The 19,098-nt window shown below is 40.8% G+C and overlaps 1 protein-coding gene across 3 annotated transcripts in view; it reads left to right on the top strand.

Moving 5' to 3' along the window:
* The window catches only part of LRRC69 (leucine rich repeat containing 69), a 96,209-nt gene that overhangs the window by 10,777 nt on the left and 66,334 nt on the right, over positions 1-19,098 (top strand). For all 3 annotated transcript variants that reach the window (XM_058668806.1, XM_004597243.3, XM_058668807.1), the window contains exons 2-3: positions 9,884-10,010; positions 14,454-14,526. In XM_058668806.1, the coding sequence (XP_058524789.1) occupies positions 9,884-10,010; positions 14,454-14,526 (200 nt within the window). The remainder of the gene's footprint in view (positions 1-9,883; positions 10,011-14,453; positions 14,527-19,098) is intronic.

Here is a 19,098-nt window from a genome sequence, read left to right as displayed (position 1 = left end):
ATTTTGCAGTCTTGCTTCTTTTCCACACCTCCAGCAACTCCTACAACCCTTATATTTGATCTTTTGATGGTGTCATTCAATTTCTGTATAGTTTTCTTGACCTGATTGTTTCTCTTCCTTATTTCTGATTGTGTATTCTCAAATGAGATGTCTTCAAGGTCTGAAATTCTTTCTTCTGCCTCATTCATTCTGCTCATGTGTCTTTCCACTGCTTCTTTAATTTGCTCCATAATATTTTTCAGCTAATGTATTTCAATTTGATTATTTTGTAGCTTGTATCTCCTTTGAGATATATTCTTTAAACTCCTGCCTTTATTTCTTGTTATCTCTGAAGAGTTCTTGAACTTCAAGGCAGACTTCTCTTTGTTGCTGCCTGGTGGCAAAGTACCCTGCTGTGTCTGAGACTTCCACAAAGGCACTAGGCATACTCCCAGGCTTCGGTTCTGTGGTTCTGTGGATGTTGGGACAGACATTGAAGCCAGAGCAGTTGTGGAACCACAGATCTGCACATCTGATTATTGGTGCTACATTCTCTCACTCCACTCATGTCCCATGGCATCATGAAGCCACCCACAGGTGGACAGCTTTGCTCCTTCCCACCTCCTCCATGACTGTGTTAATCCTCTTATCAAGCTGCTCATACTCATTCTTCTCTGACTGCTTCCTGTCATGCCCAGACTGCTTAAGCAGACGTTCAAGCTGTTCCCATTGCTTGTGCACATACTTCTGCTCACTTGCATTGCTTGTCCTTAGCTAGGCAGCCTTCACTCCCCTTCTCCACCTTGCCTACAGTCCAGGCATTGGTATACATGAAACAAGGTCCTAATGTGTACCTACACAAACATGTTTGGCCTTTGGTTCTGACTTACTCACTAGGATCCATGTAGCTGGTCTCAAGTCTCTTCCCTACTAGGTTCCAGTATCCTCCCCCCCACCCCCACTCCCAAGTGATCCTGGTATCTCTCAGGACATTTAGGGTGAGGACTTTCTGGGTGTGGGGTGGAAACCACTTTCGTTTTCCAGGTCCCTCCTTCAGCTGGTTCACTCCCCAGTGGTTGGCTGCCTAATGGCTTTCTTTCCAAAGGCTTTGCTTTGCAGATGTGGGGGTGATTGGCAACCCATGGAATTTTCCCTTAGTTTTGCCTTCCTTCATAGCTGTTGGAATTGGGTTTTGTCCTATAGCCTTTGCAAGTGCTCCCTCTTTGAGTTACTTCTGTGGGAGTTGGCTCTCTTTGTACCAGCTTCCCTGTAGTTTGTTTTTGCTCACCTTCTCTTGACTGCATGTTGCTCCCTTGTGCATTTTCAACAGTTTTTCCTCATCCACACAGCTCCACCTCTCCACCGGCCTCTTTCCAGCCCTGCGCACCTACTGTGGTGATTTTCCATCTGCAGCTCTGTGCAGCACCTACTTTTCTCCTACTGCTTTGCCCACTAAGGACTACATCTTCCTGCCCTGGTTGGCCATCTCTTCCTGTCCATTTCTTTGCTGTTTCATTCATACAAGAGTATACATTTAACCTCAATTATATAAACCAGATGTTGCAGTCATACTGATATGCTTACCTTCTATCCAATTTAAAAGAGGAAATGCACATCTCTTTCTAAGGCAGGCCACATATAGTTTATAACTTAGAGGTGTAATTTATTTAATTATGTAAAAGTGTTAGATGAGTGTAGAGTATTCTAGCAAGAATTTAAAAGGCCGCTGGAAGATTGAAAACATTTAGGATGTATTACATGAGGAAATTGATGGACTGATCTGTTTAGGAAACTGTTTAGGTACAATTTAGTAGCATTGGATAAAGAAAATGTAAGTGATAGTGCATTCCCACTCTTTGTGTTCTGCTGGGCAATGATATGGGCAGGCAGTAATCAATGCAAGATAACTTTGATTATAGTGGGGTAGAGCCGAAGATGCATCTAAAAAGAATTTTGAGACTAAGCCTTTGGTGGCTGAATTTAGTTAGAGTAAGAAAAATTATTTCCCGGTGACTCCAACATTTTGTCACCATAGCATTTTGAGAATAGAGGGTGTAATAACCAAAATGGAGATGCAAAAACCCAAGTCTGCTTTTCTCATGGATGTTGTACAGTTTTAGACTTTGGATTTAGGGTGACCCATTGGCAGTGTCTTGGAGCCAAAACCAACAAAATACATGTTTTTTTCAGAGCTGAATGTAAATTCCTACATTTAGATTAAGAATTCAATTGCACAAGCCCAGGATGTGGGTTATCTGCTTGACAGCTAACTTAGGGGTTTTCTTGGCCACAGACAAAATTAATTACGTACCACCAGTGTGCCCTGTTGCTCAAAGAGTGCATACCATGACAGGCTGCATTCATGAAGGAGTAGTCATTTGCCCAAGGGAGACCCGGCGGTCCCATCAGCATCTGTGCTATGAGGCTCATTTCCTGCCTCACCCTTGGCACTCTGTTTTCTGAAAGAACTATTCACAAAAATTAGAGAGTGGCAAGGGTAGTCAGGGGCCTGGGAATTATGTCCTAAGGAAAATGTTTTAGAGAAAAATGTAAACTTCAAAGATTTAAAAGATTAGTACAAAAGAGCAGAAAAATGTGTTTATTAAAAAATTTTAATGATTGCTGTGGGAAGATTAGAAAAGAAGTTGCAGAGAAACTATAACAAAAAGATAAATGATAGACAATATAGAGACAGATCAGATTGGTAGATGGATAGATAGATGAACAGATAAGGCTGGGTATCTTTAACAAGATGATAGAACTATCTAGTCCTGGGTGTGTTCATAAAGAAGACAGTTGATTCTCACTTAAATTTTATGTCATTAGGCTACTGATAAAATTTTCTTCAAATTCAAATACACTTCAATTCCTGAATCATGGGTTCATGAGAAATCAGTTGATAGTACTTTTATCTTTTGTTCTATGGTGAGATGCTCGTTTCCAAGAGACAGAGAAGCTCCTCTCTTGATTTTATCAGTCATCATTGCCATCCATGTTTTTGAACTTTTCAAGTAGCTTTCTGAGACTAAAACCTTTCTTTAGGAACTACCCATAATCAGATGTTGCTTACCCACACACTGTGTGTGTTCTTTCTGGATGGCTGCTACTTCTGCAACTCTTTGATAGTAAGACACTATTGGAACAAGTTTGTCAAGGAACCCCACACTTTGAGGTTTGCAGTTGAACCCTCTTCATCTTCTACACATTTGTGGTTATTGGGGCTCAGGATTGTTAGCCTTTTCTAACTCAAGGCCAACCAATTATTATATTATCAAGATGATATTTTTCGGGTTCAACTATCTATATCCCCTTCTCATGAGTGATGTCGGATCAGGAAGCCTTACGTAGTTGTCGTTTCTTTGGATTGTTCCTAAACATGAACTTTTCCCCCCCTCAAGCCTGGTATACCTCCTTCTCCCGGAAGATGACTACGTTTCATATTTCACTCTGGAAATGGACATTGTCTACCAGCAATTTCATCTTTCTATCACCAAATTCATCATTTTCCTTATTTGCTTTCACTTTTGCCTTTACTTCCTTCCAGCTCTGCTGCATGATTAGTTTCAACTCCCACCTAAGGTCAACACTCAGTGTGGGCCCTATTCTCTTATCTCACGAGTATTTTTGATCCTGAATATATTCCTCTCTTCATAGAAACAGTTTCTCATTTTATAGGATTATGTCTATCAACATAGAAATGTATTATATGATCATTTACTTTATGAGAGGAACATAAGCTTCTTTCTCATTTTCTAGTTTCCTTTCACAGAAAAAGTTCTTATAAAAACTGTCTGTTATTGTTTTTGCTTTGTTACATTTTTTTCCACAGCTCAGTTTATTTTATTTTTATTTTTTTCCACAGCCCAGTTTAATCAGATTTTCTTTCTTAACATTTTTGCTAAGAAAGTTGACACAATTGTCAAGATCACTGATGACTTTCATGTTGTTAAATAAGATGGTCACTTTTAGGCATTTATTTACTAATCCTTTTCCTGGTATTCGGACATAAGCTTCCTACTTAAAATAGTTTTACTTTTCTTTTCTTCCCCTTTGTTTTTTTTGTGACATTATGTGTCTTAGAAACCTGAGATAAAGGTTTCTGGTGTGTGTTGAGTCAGTGATCTCAGGAGAACATTACATTACAGTGAATGAAGATGGGACAATGCAAGGAAAGAACAGAGGCAAAGACATGATTTCTGGAGGAATTTAGCCTCAGTCTTATTCCATCAGGGCTCTGGAGCACACCTTGCGTCACAGGGGCAAAGGGAGACAGGCCGTTACATTCCTGTCTCTGTCATGGGCTAAACCCTACCAGGGAGAGTGAGATAAGGACATTACTTCCCATGTTTGTTCAGATAAATCTCCTCCTTATTGCCAAGAGAAATCCTTCAGAGAAGAATTCAAAAGCAAGTGTGCAGCAATAAATAAATAGATAGCTAGATAGACAGATAGATAGATAAATCCAGTTAGCTAAGGATTGAGCAGTGGCTCCATAAAAGAGATCCTGTTTGTCAGATTCTGTAGATGTCCTACTCTTCCCTTTTATTTCCTGGGTTGTTCATGTCAGTCTCTTCCCTACTTGTTCATTCTTTCACACATGTCCCCATCCTTAGTGAGCTCTTACAACCTCACACGACGCCTTCTACATTTTGAAATCTCACAAACCTATCTCCTGGTCTTGAGTACTTCACAGAACCCTGTAACTGTGTTTAGAACTGTTCAGTTGACATTTCCATTTAAATGTCTAAGGGCCTGTTCATTTTAACATAAATAGAAAATAACAAGCAAAATGTGGTATAAATAAATACCAGACCAATCCATCTCTCCAATTCCTTACCTTGCTTTATACAATCGCCCATCCACCTGACCCAATTAAACCTTTCTAACTTTATGATTTCTGTGTTTCCTTCTATTATGCCCGGCTGCATCAGTCACGTCTTTTGCCTCCTCAGCCACACAAAGTGTGTTCCTGTGTTTGGGGTCTTTATTTTGGCCTCATTATTGTTGCTCATATCTCTATCATCATTGCAGATTTTCCCCATTCATTATTCTCTCCCCATTCTTTCAACTAGGTGATTGAAAATCATCTTCATTCAGTTTGTTATTTCTTATTATTTTTAGTCATTCACTTAATGTATCACCGCACTACTACTCTGTAAGTGCATTTGGGGAAAGATGTTTTATGTACTCTGTCAGTTTTATATCCAACACTAATGCTAGCCCATAGTAAGCATGGGATACATTTTTAAAAAAATATTTATTACAAAGGTGAGGGTATTACAGACCCATATGAGCCTCCAATCCTGATTGGGTTCGAGATCAGAGCGAGGGAAAGACGGATGATATAAATGTTTTTGCTTTTCCTCCTGTGTCTAGGGGAGTGGAGAAGGAAGAAAATGTGCTGCCCCTTGCTTTTACACTAGTTCAGTGCCCAGGAAGGAAATGATCATTTAAGACCCAATATGGGGAAGAATGTTCCAAGCGTGTGTTATTTGACTGCTCTTGCTCCTTTTTCTTTTTTTTTTTTTTAAGAGGTATTTGAGGTCTTCTGTTGGGTTAGGTGAGCTGCCTGTCTTGTCTATTGTGTTTAATTAAGTATGCTCTCCATTATGTGGAAGGGTTAGAAGATGAGATGGCACAATTCTGCAATGTGTGCTTCAGGACTGGATCACATGTCTGTGAATTTCTCTGAGATCAGAGGTTGAGTGCAGTGGTCCCATTGAAGAGTCTCATAAAAAACCTGAGAAGTCTTTATGTCTTGCTTTCATGTGTGCCAGCCAGTACAGGGCTGGGTTCAATCTGTCCCTGAATCAGCTAACACATATGTCAGTGAGTGTAGACGCCTGGTCAGTTCCACCCTTATCCCTGGCTCTCGTGTGAACTTCTGGGTGTTGTAGCCTAGTCCAGCCTAGCCCACCCCAGCTTGCCTCCAACCCATTTTTGTGGCTGCTGTGGCCCAACTGGGATGACCCCTATGAATTCCTACTGTGCCTGCACCCTGTTCTTTCACATGCCAGTTGGTGTTGTGGCCTAGCCCAGCCTGACTTTCTCCCAGTCCCAGCTTTTCACTGGTGGGTGCTGTGGCCTGGCAAGTGTAACCCCAAAGATCCACTACTGGGCCTTCCTCAAGGTGTAGTTCTGTATTCCAGTTGCTACTGCAGCTCAGTGCACCAGTGAATGCTACTGCCTTGTAGGGGTGTCCTCCAAAATGCCCTACCAGGCTCATTCCAGCTACAGTTCTTGTATGTGCAGGCAGGTGCTGCAGCCTGCGTGCATAGTCCTCCCCAAGTCCCAACACATCCTGGCAAGTGCTGTGGCCTATTTGGGGCTACCAACAAGAATTCCTACCAGGCCGTCCCCAGATATGGATCTCATGAGCTCTGGCAATTGCTGTTACTTAGTCTTGCCTGGTTGGTCCCTGGCCATGGTTCTTGTGTACATGGGCTGATGCTTTGGCCTGACTCAAGGAGCCCCTCCATATTCCCCCTTTTGAATCACCCAACTTCGCTCCCTTGATTACCTGTGAGTGTAATGGTCCAGTCTATGGAGGCCTCCAATGATCATTTAGTATATGTCAAACAGTCATCAACCACCCTCATTCTACCCTATTCCCTTTCCCCAGTTCCTAGTAATATACAGCACCGTGTACTCATGGCAGTGACAATGGTGTGGAGTGGTCCCAGCAGGCAAGTGCCCATGGTGGCACAGTGGGTACAGTGATCCCTTACCCCTCCCTCCAGATCTTTGAAAAAATAAAGCAGGCAACAATGCTGTCACACTGGCATATTTAACACAGACTTGTCATTAACCAGGCCAAGAATTCCTGTCAACTATGGGGTGCTTTTCTCCCAGCAGTGTTATACTTGCCTAGTTACAGAGAAACCTAGGCAGGTGCCTACAGCTGTGGTAGAATGGATGCTTTTAAATGAGTGTTTAAGTCAGTAGGGAACTTTCCAGATGCTTTCTTAGAGATGAATTTATTCTCAGAATATGGATAGTTTCGAATGTATTTTTCTTCATCTGTTTGGAATATATTTTAAACATCACAAAAATCTCACAAACGTGAAAGAAAATAAAAACTGACCTGCCTTTACTGTCAAGATTGGTAATAATCTGTGGTTTCTCTCTGATACACCATGCAATCTCATGATGATGATGATGATGGTGCTGTATTTTATATCTGGCTCATATTCTTAGATTCTGTAAATAGACAATGACAAAAAAAAACCTCCAATTCAGAGATGAGAAGTTACTGTGTAACACGCAGAATAAATACTAAACAACATGTGTCTTCAGAAACGTAAGGAAAGGTATTGGTAGTGTGGGAAACGAGGACTTGGTTCTTGTTTATTTTTACATATCTATCTTTTAGTACAAATATTGCATTCTCTTTTTTATTGTCATGTGTACTAAGTTGTTACCTGGCTATCTCTGTTCTGGGTTGACAGAGCAAAGCATTCAAATAGCAGACAGCCTTGAAAGTAAGGGTGTTTCTCTTTAGAGCCAGGGGTTATCACTGCCAAGAAGGAGAGTCAGGGTCCCCAAGCTCATGGTTTCTTCTCATGTAACAGCTCACTATACCTCTTGACATCATCATCATCATTTGCATTGAATACAAAAGCAGTACTGTTTTGCCACTTGTGGTATCCTTTGCCTCTTTCCTGAGGGATTTATTTATTTATTTATTTATTTATTGATAAGTATTCATGAGACAGTGGCAGGTTAACTTGTTAGCTTGCTCTCTGGGTAAAATATTGGACCCTTGTTGATGCTTGACATTTGCATATCTTACCTCTGGTCACAGGTTTTGTTATCTTCCCAACACTGGTTGACTACTAAGCTTTTTCTTTTCACTAAATTTTTGGCCAATAATGAAATCTACTTCTTTTGTGAAAATCAGCTTTCAGATATAGAATGTGAGAGGACTCTTACTTAGAGATCTCATAGGAGTTCTCAGAAAGAAACAGCACTGCCCAATGCGGCCTCCTGCTCTCTGAGAACTTTTTCTGACTTCTGAATTTGAGAACTTTAATACACTCGTGTTGTTTTAAACCACGAAATTCATTGCAATTTATTACACCAATATTAGGAAACTAATAGAGGAACAGTTTTTGCATCTGGATAGCTACTTAAAAGTGTCTTCACAATTGTAGCAGAACAAGATAACTTTTGTGTACGGCAATGTTCCTTGTGTTTTTGTAGGGTTAATGATATGTCTCAGACAAAATCACATATGGAAATGAAACCTTTTCATAGGACAAATAATTTCATTGTAACTATGTCAACAGGTACTTCTCTTTGTTTAAATACTTGAAATCGGCCCATGCAAATACTAAATGACAATTAAATATAAATTATTAATTGTGTGAATTTCCTCCTTAAGATTTTTGCCTTATATAAATTCATTAGTTTGTTCTCATTTCCATGATTCTTTTTATTTTTTCCTCTTATAAAAATTTTATTTTTCATGATATAGTCCCATGGGCTCAGGGAGTTGCCCTTCTAACCTTCCCCTGCACTGTTTTCCTCCATATTATTACCATAGTATAGTCCTTCAGCAGCAGTCACAAGTCCATCATTCTGCTATTTAACTATGTCATGACACTGTAGGTATAGACAATGGTAGAAGCTCAGTATCCTGTTGTCAGAAACAATAGACATATAGGTAAACATACACACATATGTGTATATATATATACACACACACCTAGAGGAACTGTGTAATGGAGACTAGCATAATGAAAAGTGAAGATAAATTACAGTATTCATCTCTACTCCCCGATAAAGGATGGATTCCCAATTAAACTGTTAAGTATTTTAGCCTTAATATTAAAATTATAAAGGATAAAATTGATAGTTAAATACAAATCACAAATTATTATTTCTAAAGGTAAATATTAATTTTACATTTAAAACTACCATATTAAGGAAAAATCCCAGGTCATTGGTTTATTGTGAGCATAAAAGAGAAATCTCTTCACTCTTGTTCTGTGTGATCCTTCCTGCATGTGATCCATCTGCCATTAGCAGGGCAGGACCATGTAGTGCAGATCGGCTCTATCATACTTAATATCCTTTTAGTAATTGATTTCACAAAATCTGTGATTACTTAGTACATCCAGGTTAAAGACTTGTTCCCCTGACACTCAAGTTATATCCATGTTGTAGAACAGTCTTACTGGCCTAAAAGAAATAGCTCATTTGAGAATAGTAAGCTAGAAGGACATCGCATGTTTGACTCTGGTTTGTGCTTTAGGAAATTAGTCCCTTTGCTGAGTCTTTAATGGGTTGATTCTCCAAGTCATGATATCAGAATACTCTTGTGTTGTTTAAATGAGTTATGAATAGATCATTAATCATACTTTTACATATTCTCGGAAGAATTGTAATGCAATTTTAATGGTTAAGCAATTTAATCAGAAACTGTGATTTAATTAATAAAGTGAATATGAAACTCAAGTGAACTTTATTTCTGAAAATAATTTTATGCATAAGTAAAACAATTATATTAACATCTTGGGGGGGTCCATGTTTAGCCTAAGGGTTAAGTTGGTAGTTGGGGTATCTGCATCCCACATCAGATAACGTAGATTTGACTCCCAATTCCTTTACAAACCTAACTTCTGAATGATGCACACCCTGGGAAGAAAACGGTCCTTGCCGCACTTGTGGGAGGCCTGGCTAGTTTTTGCCTCTTGGTTTTGGCTGGTCCATCACTGGCTGATGCATTTGGAGAATAAATTAGTGAATGTTAATTCTCTTTGTGTACTTTCTTTGCTTAACAAATCAGTGAAATTAGGTTGAAAAAATGATTCATGTCTTAAAATTAGGGATTTAAAGTTTTTCGTTTGCTCATTCGAAATTGGGTAACGTTTGAGTCCATTTAATCCCTATATGTTTGCAGCTGACAGCACTAAATTTGGGGAACAACCTTTTAGAAGAAGTTCCAGAAGAGATGAAATACCTTACATCCCTAAAGAAGCTCCATTTATTTGGAAATAGGATCGATAGATTTGCATCCGGAGCATGTGGTAAGTTAACCATAGAAGACCAACATTGTAGTATTATGCCTCATGCTTAATAATATGAGCCCTCACTTAAAAAGAATACTACATGTTTCAATCTTTGTTGGAAATATTTACCCACTAGTCTTGAAACTAAGAGAAGTCGAAGCCAATGCCCTTTTCGAGTTGCTTATCATATACTTACATCCATGAAGATAGAAGACAATAAGTAAATGCTATTGTCAATAGATTTTTCCCTTCTTAAGAATCTGACACGTGAGACTCTTCGCTCTGTAGGCACTGTTCTGTAGTCAGAAAGACAGAAAACTTTCTAAAAAGTCAGACCCTGTAAAGCTCTTCATGACTCTTCCTTGCTCTTCTGGTTTTTTTTTTTTTTTTTGTTTTTTTTTTTTTTTTTTTTTTTAATATTCTGTGAGAAGTTTATTTTCTGTTAGACATAAGGAAAATGTGATAGATGTGATTACGTTACAGATATACATATGTATTATAGACATATTTAACAGAATATTATTCAGCCATGAAAACCAGTCACATTTTATGGTTTTAATAATTAAAATGCACAGAATGCTTACAAAGGGGTGACACTGAGTTCCTAGTAGGTGGAGTTTTCTAGGATATATAGAGATCTAAAAAAATTGGGGAGTACTTTAGTAACCTTTTAACAAAGCAAGATAAATAAACTTACTGTGAAATACGCAAAATCACAGTCGGGGAAATATAATTAAAAAATAACACAAGTCCACAGGTTCATAAACATTTAAGAATTCTGACATCAGTGTCATTAGAAGAAGTATGGAAACTGCTTCCCACCTCAGTTGTCACTGCGGAAAATCAACTTGGCATTCCTTTCAAACTAAAACTGAAATTTGACTAAGAAATGAGCATACTAAAATGCCCACACCTGTGGAAACACAGAAACAGATTGTTACTGGTCTCAAAAGAAACCAGTGGAAATGCTCTCATTCAACAAACCAGAATAACAAGGCACACGATTAAAAGAATATTAACATTAAAAAGTCCATTTGAGGTTGTAGAATTTCTCAGAGTATGCAGAACAAAATTATGAAAGTATATCCTCTTTTACAGCTTGCTTGTTGATATACATGTGTCTACTTCTAAATGCATTGTAAAAATTCAACAAACACTAAAGTACTCGTTAGCTTGTATTTTATCTATACTTCTGCACACAAGGTGCTTATTATACCAAAGAACATGTTTATTATCCAGAAGAGAGAGATTAAAAGGGAAGGACGATGGATTTTTATCATACTCATCAATCACATTTCTGTAATGACTGATTTTTATGATTATGTATTACTTGTGTAATTTACAAAACAAAAGTGAATAACCTGTCACAGGAAAAAGTTTATGAAACAAAAAAAATACTGTTTGGTAAGCATTTAATGGCTAAATGTCATATTTTCTGGAAGTTGCTAAAATAAATTGAAAATTTGCTTCTCAAAGTGGGGTCCTTGGGCCAGCAATAATGATGAGCTGGTTAGAAATGAACACTTGCTGGCGAGGATGTGGGGAAAAGGGAACCCTTCTCCACTGCTGGTGGGAGTGTAGACTTGTACAGCCTCTATGGGAATCAGTTTGGCGAATACTCAAACAACTGAAAATCAACATACCATATGATCCAGCAATAGCACTCCTTGGGATATATCCAAAACATCTTCTACTCAAGAAACCAACATGCACACCTATGTTCATAGCAGCACAATCTACGATCGCAAAAACCTGGAAGCAGCCAAAATGCCCATCAGTGGAAGACTGGCTAAGAAAGTTATGGTTCATCTACTCCATGGAATACTACTCAGCTATTAAGAAAAACGAAATGCAATTCTTTGTGGACAAATGGGCCCGACTGGAATCCATCATGCTAAGAGAAATGAACCAATCCCAAAAGGTTAAATACCACATGTTTGCCTTAATCTGAGATGAAAAGAGAACAACTTGGAAAATAGTACCTGTATATTGTAATATTAGTGCAATCTCTTATAACCTGTATCCAATGCAATAAGATAAGGCGATATAATCTATAAACCAACAATTAATGTCAGAATACTTAAGATCTACATCGAAAATCTGTAAAACCTACTATACCCTCAATACGCTATGTTAACCTGTAATGGGGGGGAGTGCAGGGAAATCTTTCAGGACCATAAAAAGAGTGAGAAAAAAGTACAATATAGCCTATCAAGATCAAATCTGGTTTTTATTTTCTCAGATTTTGTCACAGTTTTTGACGAAAATACTAAGATCAGATACTATTTGGTATATAGATAGCAAGAAATACTATTTTCACTGAGTTATATTTTCTATATCCCAAGATACTCATCTTCCTCTCTCAGTGATCTATGTGATGAGTTCAAATCACATGATATTCATGTCCCTCGTTTCCAGAAAAACTATAAATATGTGTATAGTATCTTTACATATGAAGTGACTATGGCAAGATAGTAAAACAAAGTTAAATCTTTAAAAAAATTTTTAAAGATTTATTTATTTATTTTTATTAGAAAGTCAGATATACAGAGAGGAGGAGAGACAGAGAGGAAGATCTTCCATCCGATGATTCACTCCCCAAGTGAGCGGAATGGCCGGTGCTGCGCTGATCTGAAGCCAGGAGCCAGGAGCTCTTCCAGGTCTCCCAAGCGGGTGCAGGGTCCCAAGGCTTTGGGCCGTCCTCGACTGCTTTCCCAGGCCACAAGCAGGGAGCTGATGGAAAGTGGAGCAGCCGGGATTAGAACCGGTGCCCATATGGGATCCCGGTGTGTTCAAGGCGAGGACCTTGGCCGCTAGGCCATGCCACCAGGCCCAAAAAAGTTAAATCTTGAAACAAACTTTTAAAATGTTTCCTAGGGGCACAAATACAAAAATAGGATAAAACAAATAGCAAATGAAAAACAACAAAAATTTATTGGGAAAAAGAATTTTAAAGAAAAGATATGCGAGGCAATTAATGGCATTTGTTTCTTTGTGTTTCCTTTAAAACATTTCTTCATTTAGTATGACACTCTTACATGATGCAATGAGCTTACATTATTTTCATAGTTTTGTCAACTGATGTGAGATACTACATCCTATATAATTACTTAAAAAATAGAATAACAGAGAAAGAGCAGCAAGGATGTGCAGAAACAGTTAAAGAGGCAGATCTTCCAATGCTGCTTCACTCCCCAAACGGCCACAATAACCAGGCCTGGACCAGGCTGAACCCAGGAGACTAGAACTCTGTCTGGAGCTCCATTTTAGTTTCAGATCTGAAATGCTTCCTCTCATCTACTACCTCCCAGGGTGGGCAGTAGCAGGAAGCCAGATCAAAGCACAGGAGCCAAGGTTCAGACTGGCACTCGGATATGGCAGATGGGAGTCCTGAGCAGTGACCTGACCCACTGCATCACAACACCCTCCCACAGTGCTCCTGAACACTTTCAAACTCCATGGTTCTTGATATTTGGCTGTTGTACTTTGAAAGTCCCGTGTGACTGACATAATTTCTATTTTATATCATGTCCTGGTGACCCAGGAGCTTTAATTTGATGTCTGTAAGTTGAGTGCTGTCCAGTATGGGTCTGAATACCTTGTTGTATGATGTAGCCCTGTTCCTTTGACCAGACTGGCCATGGTTAGATATATATGTCAAACTGAGCCAATTCTGGGTTTGCTTTCTTGGCATTGTGAGAGCCTAAAGTTGTTTCACTGTTTGAGATATCGGATGCTGTGATGCTGGGGTTGCCAAGTGATGGCCCATAGGTTGAATCTGCTTCACAAATTGGTTCTGTGTTGTCAATATTTTTGAAACTTTGAATTAGATGCCAAAATTTTCTAGCAGGGGAGTTCATTTAAAGGTCAGGGACTCTATTTTGTTGTCGTTCTTTTATCTGTTTCATAAACTTGTAAAAGATAAAGCCTTTCTCCAATCAGAGTCTCACATGTCAGCTGCACAGGTGTTGGCTGAGTGATGGTGTCCCTGTTTAACAACACATGGGTACCTTTTTTGTGGGTTTGAGTTTGAGAATCTTGTTTATGCAGTCTGTGAGTATTCAAGCATGAGCTGTAAGATAGTTATAAAAACAGAAAAATAGAGAAAATCTGCTCAAAAGAGAAAGTCTGGAGGGAAGAAGTGAGAATGTGAATATACATGTGAAGTTGAGAGAAGCTTAAGAAGATCTCTAGAATGTATGCTATTCCCAAGTCCCAACTCCTTTTCGTTTCTGATCCTCGTTGTGGTGCCGCTTGTCCTCAGATTTGGAGGTTGGGCTTTGAAACGTCATGATCAATTCCTCTTTTCTGCTTTAGTTAGTTTTAGAGGATGTCTGTTGCCAGCAACCAAAAGAGTTTAGGCCAAGACAAGAAACCAGTAAGAAAATAAAGGTGTAAGAGAAATTACTAAAAAATGGCTTCTAACAGATGACTGAAGTGCCTATAATTATTTTCTAACAGATGGCTTACAAAATCTCATCCTGCTTAACCTGAACAACAACCGACTGACCTGGCTTCCTGAAGAAATCAGCAGGTAATTTTGTTAATTGTGAGACTTGGTGAGACCACACGCCTGACTCTCCTCTCCCCCTCCACACCAATCCCTGGTTCCCACCCTGGTCATCTGCCTAGCCTCAAGTCTACAGGTTTGTACATGGCACAGAGGGATATGAAGGACTGAGACAAACCACTAATCTTAAGCAGATGAGCCCTTAACGACTTCAGAGAAAGAAGGAACATCAGGACTTGGTAGTCTAGGCTTGGAGCATGAATCCTAAAGCTGAAGCTATTATTGATTTCCCAACCCTTAGGGTTCTGGGAGCTTACTTAGCTAGGGAAGGAGAGACATTGAGTTTTACAGGGGTGCAGGAAACCCTTTTGAGCTTGACAGAAGTAGTTATGTAAAAGAAAAAGATTCAAAAGGAGATATTATTTTCACAAAAACGTTCCCCATTTCCTGTTGCCAGCACGCGTGCACAGACAAGCTGCCATCTTAGAGCCTGTTGGAGGCTGTTAAGGGCCGTGTAACTGGGCAGACGCCTTCTTGGAACATTTCTCTGACAGATGGAGAGAGCCCTGCTCTGGTTTGCTTTGCAGACTATTTCGTGCCTGGTGAGCAGAAACAGATGTGTTACAAAGTGAGAACATGCAAGTTTAAGAGTAGCGTGCATGTCTAGAACAGGTCCTTCACAGGAGACTCTCTGCAGCACCTAAGATCTATTGTCATTTGCTTTTCTATTCTTCTAACCAAAGTGTCATAACCCGCCCCCTCAACACACACACACGCATGCATGCACACTTGGATTTTTACAGGAAAAGTAGTGTTTTAAGTCAGATGAACTGAAAACAAGATGGAATTGGTCGAATTTCCAGAGAAGGGAAGTTTTTATAGCAACAGAGATGCTAGTAGTTATCTTCTCAGTTTCAAGCAACATTTCTTATCAATTGATGCACATTTTGATGATGGGATAATGGATAAAGGATGCTTGAATGATCTGGTGAGTCAGGTTTAGGCTATATCTCTGTACAATAGACCTGAAGACTTTGGGCAGGTAATTTAATGGCCTTAAAACTCAATTTTATCATCTCTAAAGGAAGAATTTCGAGGAAATGAACTTAAATTCCTTACATCTATAATATTTTATGATGTCACAATATAATGAAGCCAACTTCGTTTGGAGTATAAAGTACAATACTAAGGGACTCCTAAAAAGGAGGGTGTTTTTTATGAAAGTGAATGGGAGTATGCACTGTAAAAAGTAGGGCTGCAGGGCCCGACGAGATAGCATAGTGGTTAAAGTCCTCACCTTGCACGGTGACATATGGGTACCGGTTCTAATCCCGGTGGCCCCGCTTCCCATCCAGCTCCCTGCCTGTGGCCTGAGAAAGCAGTCGAGGATGGCCCAAAGCCTTGGGACCCTGCACCCGCATGGGAGAACTGGAAGAACTCCTGGCTCCTGGCTTCGGATTGGCTCAGATTCAGCCTTTGTGGCTGCTTGGGCAGTGAACCATTGGATGGAAGATCTTCCTCTCTGTCTCTCCTCCTCTCTGTATATCTGCTTTTCTAATTAAAAGAAAAAAAAATCTTTAAAAATGAAAAGTAGGGTTGCAAAGTGGATAGATTCATAATGTTTTATTTTCAGGTTTTATCTGTTTGTATTCTGGCTGGGACCAAGATGTCATATATAAAATAGGGGTCATCTTCCTAAGCAAAATTCTGTTTTTTTTTTTAACCTGGACAACATTTCTATTTTTGTTTTGTTTTGTCTTTTAACTTTCTTATATCTAAATGCCTTAATCTTTAAAAGCAAAAATTGTAATACTTCCTGCTTCATAGAGTTGCCTTGAATTTCAAATAAGCTAATCCAAAAAGATGCATTTAGGGTTGAACCTGGACAGAAAAGGCGTTTAGGGTTGAGTAAATGCTCAATCGATGCTAGCATTGATTATCATTGGTTGATGTTTAAAGGTTTGCTTTATTTTTATTTGAAAGAGTTAAAGAGAGAAGGAAACACACATATATATAGAGAGAGGTCTTTCATCCATTCTCTCGCTTTCCAAGTGGCCACAGTAGCTGGAGCTAAGCAGATGTCAAAGCAGGAGTTGGGAGCTTCTGAGTCAACCATGTGGGTACAGGGGCCATCGTCTAATGCTTTCCTAGGCCATAAACAAGGATATGGATCAGATGTGGAGCAGCTAAAACATGAATTGTCTTCTATGTGGGATGCTGGCACAGCAGGTAGAGGCTAAGCCCACTATGCAAGGCTTATTATTCTAGATTGTCTTTCTCTTTATTCAATCCTTTCCAGTGAAGTTGGGAAAAACATTGAGCAGACATGGCTCTTCTTGCTCTGTCATGAAGCTGTCAGCAGCTGCAGCAGGAAGGGCTGTGACTAGCAAGGTGATATGTAGTTCAGAGGAGGGTGTGTAACGAGCCTAAGTAAGATCAGATCATCTTTTATACGTTGGACTTCCTTTCTGAGTCATATTTTTTAGTTTGTTCAGAAGTCAGGAGTGTGAGAGAGGAGTTTAAATTTTGGCTTGCTTAAAATATAGAGTATGTATTCATGAAGTTAGAGTCAAGTTGAGAAGGGGAGTGTTTTAATACTAAATGACTGTCATGGAGAGAGCTACACAGGTCCAGAAAGAGAAAAAGAAGCAGAAGGAGAAGAGAAAGAAGTCCAAGAGACACAATCCCTCTAAGACACAGAGGAGGAAGAGCCCATGACAATAGATTACACCTCTTTCTTGAATTCATGAGTCAGTGAAGTTATGTGAAGTTGTTCATCAGCTCACAGGGGAGTAGGTAAGACAAAGACAGGCACAAGGACACCTACTTCCTGAAATTCTCTTTTCCAGAAGTGTGGAGAGTGACAGATATTTGTACATTCAAATGAACATTAGTGCGTGTTGGCACAGGGCATGGGTTATGTTAGGTCAGGCCATGACATTATCCAACATGCAAGAGAACCAGGTCTGGAGGCAGATTTTGAAAGAAACATGTGGGCTCTCCCTGTGGGACTGCAGTATCTGTTCGTATGCTAAAGAGCTGGGAGTGGTGAATCACCAAACCAAAAAGAACCATGGAACTCTGTGACACTCATGGGTATTGAGATTTGGGACAAGCCAGTCTGGTCCAGACTACAGCACCCACAGGGCCACTCAAGAATTAGGTATGGATCTGGGTCTGGGAGTGGGCCTGGTGAGGAGCTTGGGGAAACTCCCAGGCGGGCTGTAGCGCCCACTGGTGAGCGCATGAGTCAGGACTGGGTGTTGGTTAGGCCAGGCAGGGCTGTTCCATTTGTTACATTTCTTAGCAGGTGTGTGGGCTGGCTCTGGTGGATGGACCTGGCAAGGCTGAGCCAAACTGGCTTGCTCAGGAGCCAGGATGGGTGTGGGCCATACTGGGCAAGGCTATGACCCCTAGGAGTTTGCGTAAAAGCAAGCTGGGAAGGGCTAGGCTGCAGCACCTGCTAGTGAGGGTTGGGACTAGAGGTAGGTTGGACCAGGCTAGGCTGCAACATCTGAAGGCAAAGTCCAACCTGGGGGATGGGCTATGCCAGGCTGGTTCAGAGAAACCACTGACATGAACAAGATCTGGGGCTGGGAGCAGGCCTGGTCAGGGAACTGAGGGATTGCCCCTGCTGGGCTGAGGTTCCCACTGGAGAATGAGAACCAGAATGGGAACACCAAACTGGGCTGGGCATGGTTCCTGTATTCCTCTGCATGGGTGTGGACTGGGTCAGGGGTGTGCCAGACTAGGTTAGGCTCCAGCACCCTCTAGTGCTCACAACAGCCAGTGTGGTATAGGACACGCTGGGCTAGGGGTCTGCATATGCTGAGCTATGTGAAAGCTGGGTCTGGTGGGTTGGCCAGGTGAGACTGGGCTGTAGTACCCAACAGTAAGAGCTTGAATGGGAATGGGCCAGATGGGCAAGGCTGCAGTACCTGCTGGTTAAGAGGGTGGACCAAGTCAGGCTGGGCCAAACACCCACCTGAATCTGGGAGACAGCCTGATAGAGGAGCTTGGGGAACTCTTCTGTCAGGATACAATCTCTACTAGTGAGCACAAGAACCAAGACTCGGAATAGCCAAGACCAGGCCACGTTGTGGTACCCACTAGCATAATGTGTGGGTCAGGTCTGGGGGCAAGCTGGCTCAGGCCAGTTCATAGCACTCGCTGGTGAATGCTGAGGTGAGGTGGGCCATTCCAGATTTAGCTGCAGCACCCACCAATGCATATATGATCCCTGGGTGGGTGGGAGTCCAGTAGGGGAGTCTCGGGGGCTCTCCTGCTATGCCACTGCTCCCTCTGGTGAGCATGATAGCTGGGACTTGGAGCAGTCCAGGCTGGGCAGAACTACAAAGCTCATTGGCATATGTATGAGTTGGATTAGGAGGAAAACCAGGCTGGACTAAGTGACCATGACCACTGGGACATGTGAGAGCTTCAGTAAGTGCAGGCTGGTCGGGCTTTGCCACAGCCCCAGCTATCACATGCTGGGACTGGGGGAAAATCCTGTCAGGTTAGACCACAGTACCACCTGGACAGTGCAAGGTCTGGTTCTGGGAATGGGCTTGGTAGGGAAACTGTGGGCATCCCTCT

The sequence above is a fragment of the Ochotona princeps genome, chromosome 9 (assembly GCF_030435755.1).
Source record: "Ochotona princeps isolate mOchPri1 chromosome 9, mOchPri1.hap1, whole genome shotgun sequence".
Classification (NCBI taxonomy): domain Eukaryota; kingdom Metazoa; phylum Chordata; class Mammalia; order Lagomorpha; family Ochotonidae; genus Ochotona; species Ochotona princeps.
The sequence above is the reverse complement of the archived record's forward strand: the minus strand, read 5'-3'. Positions and strand labels throughout refer to the sequence as shown.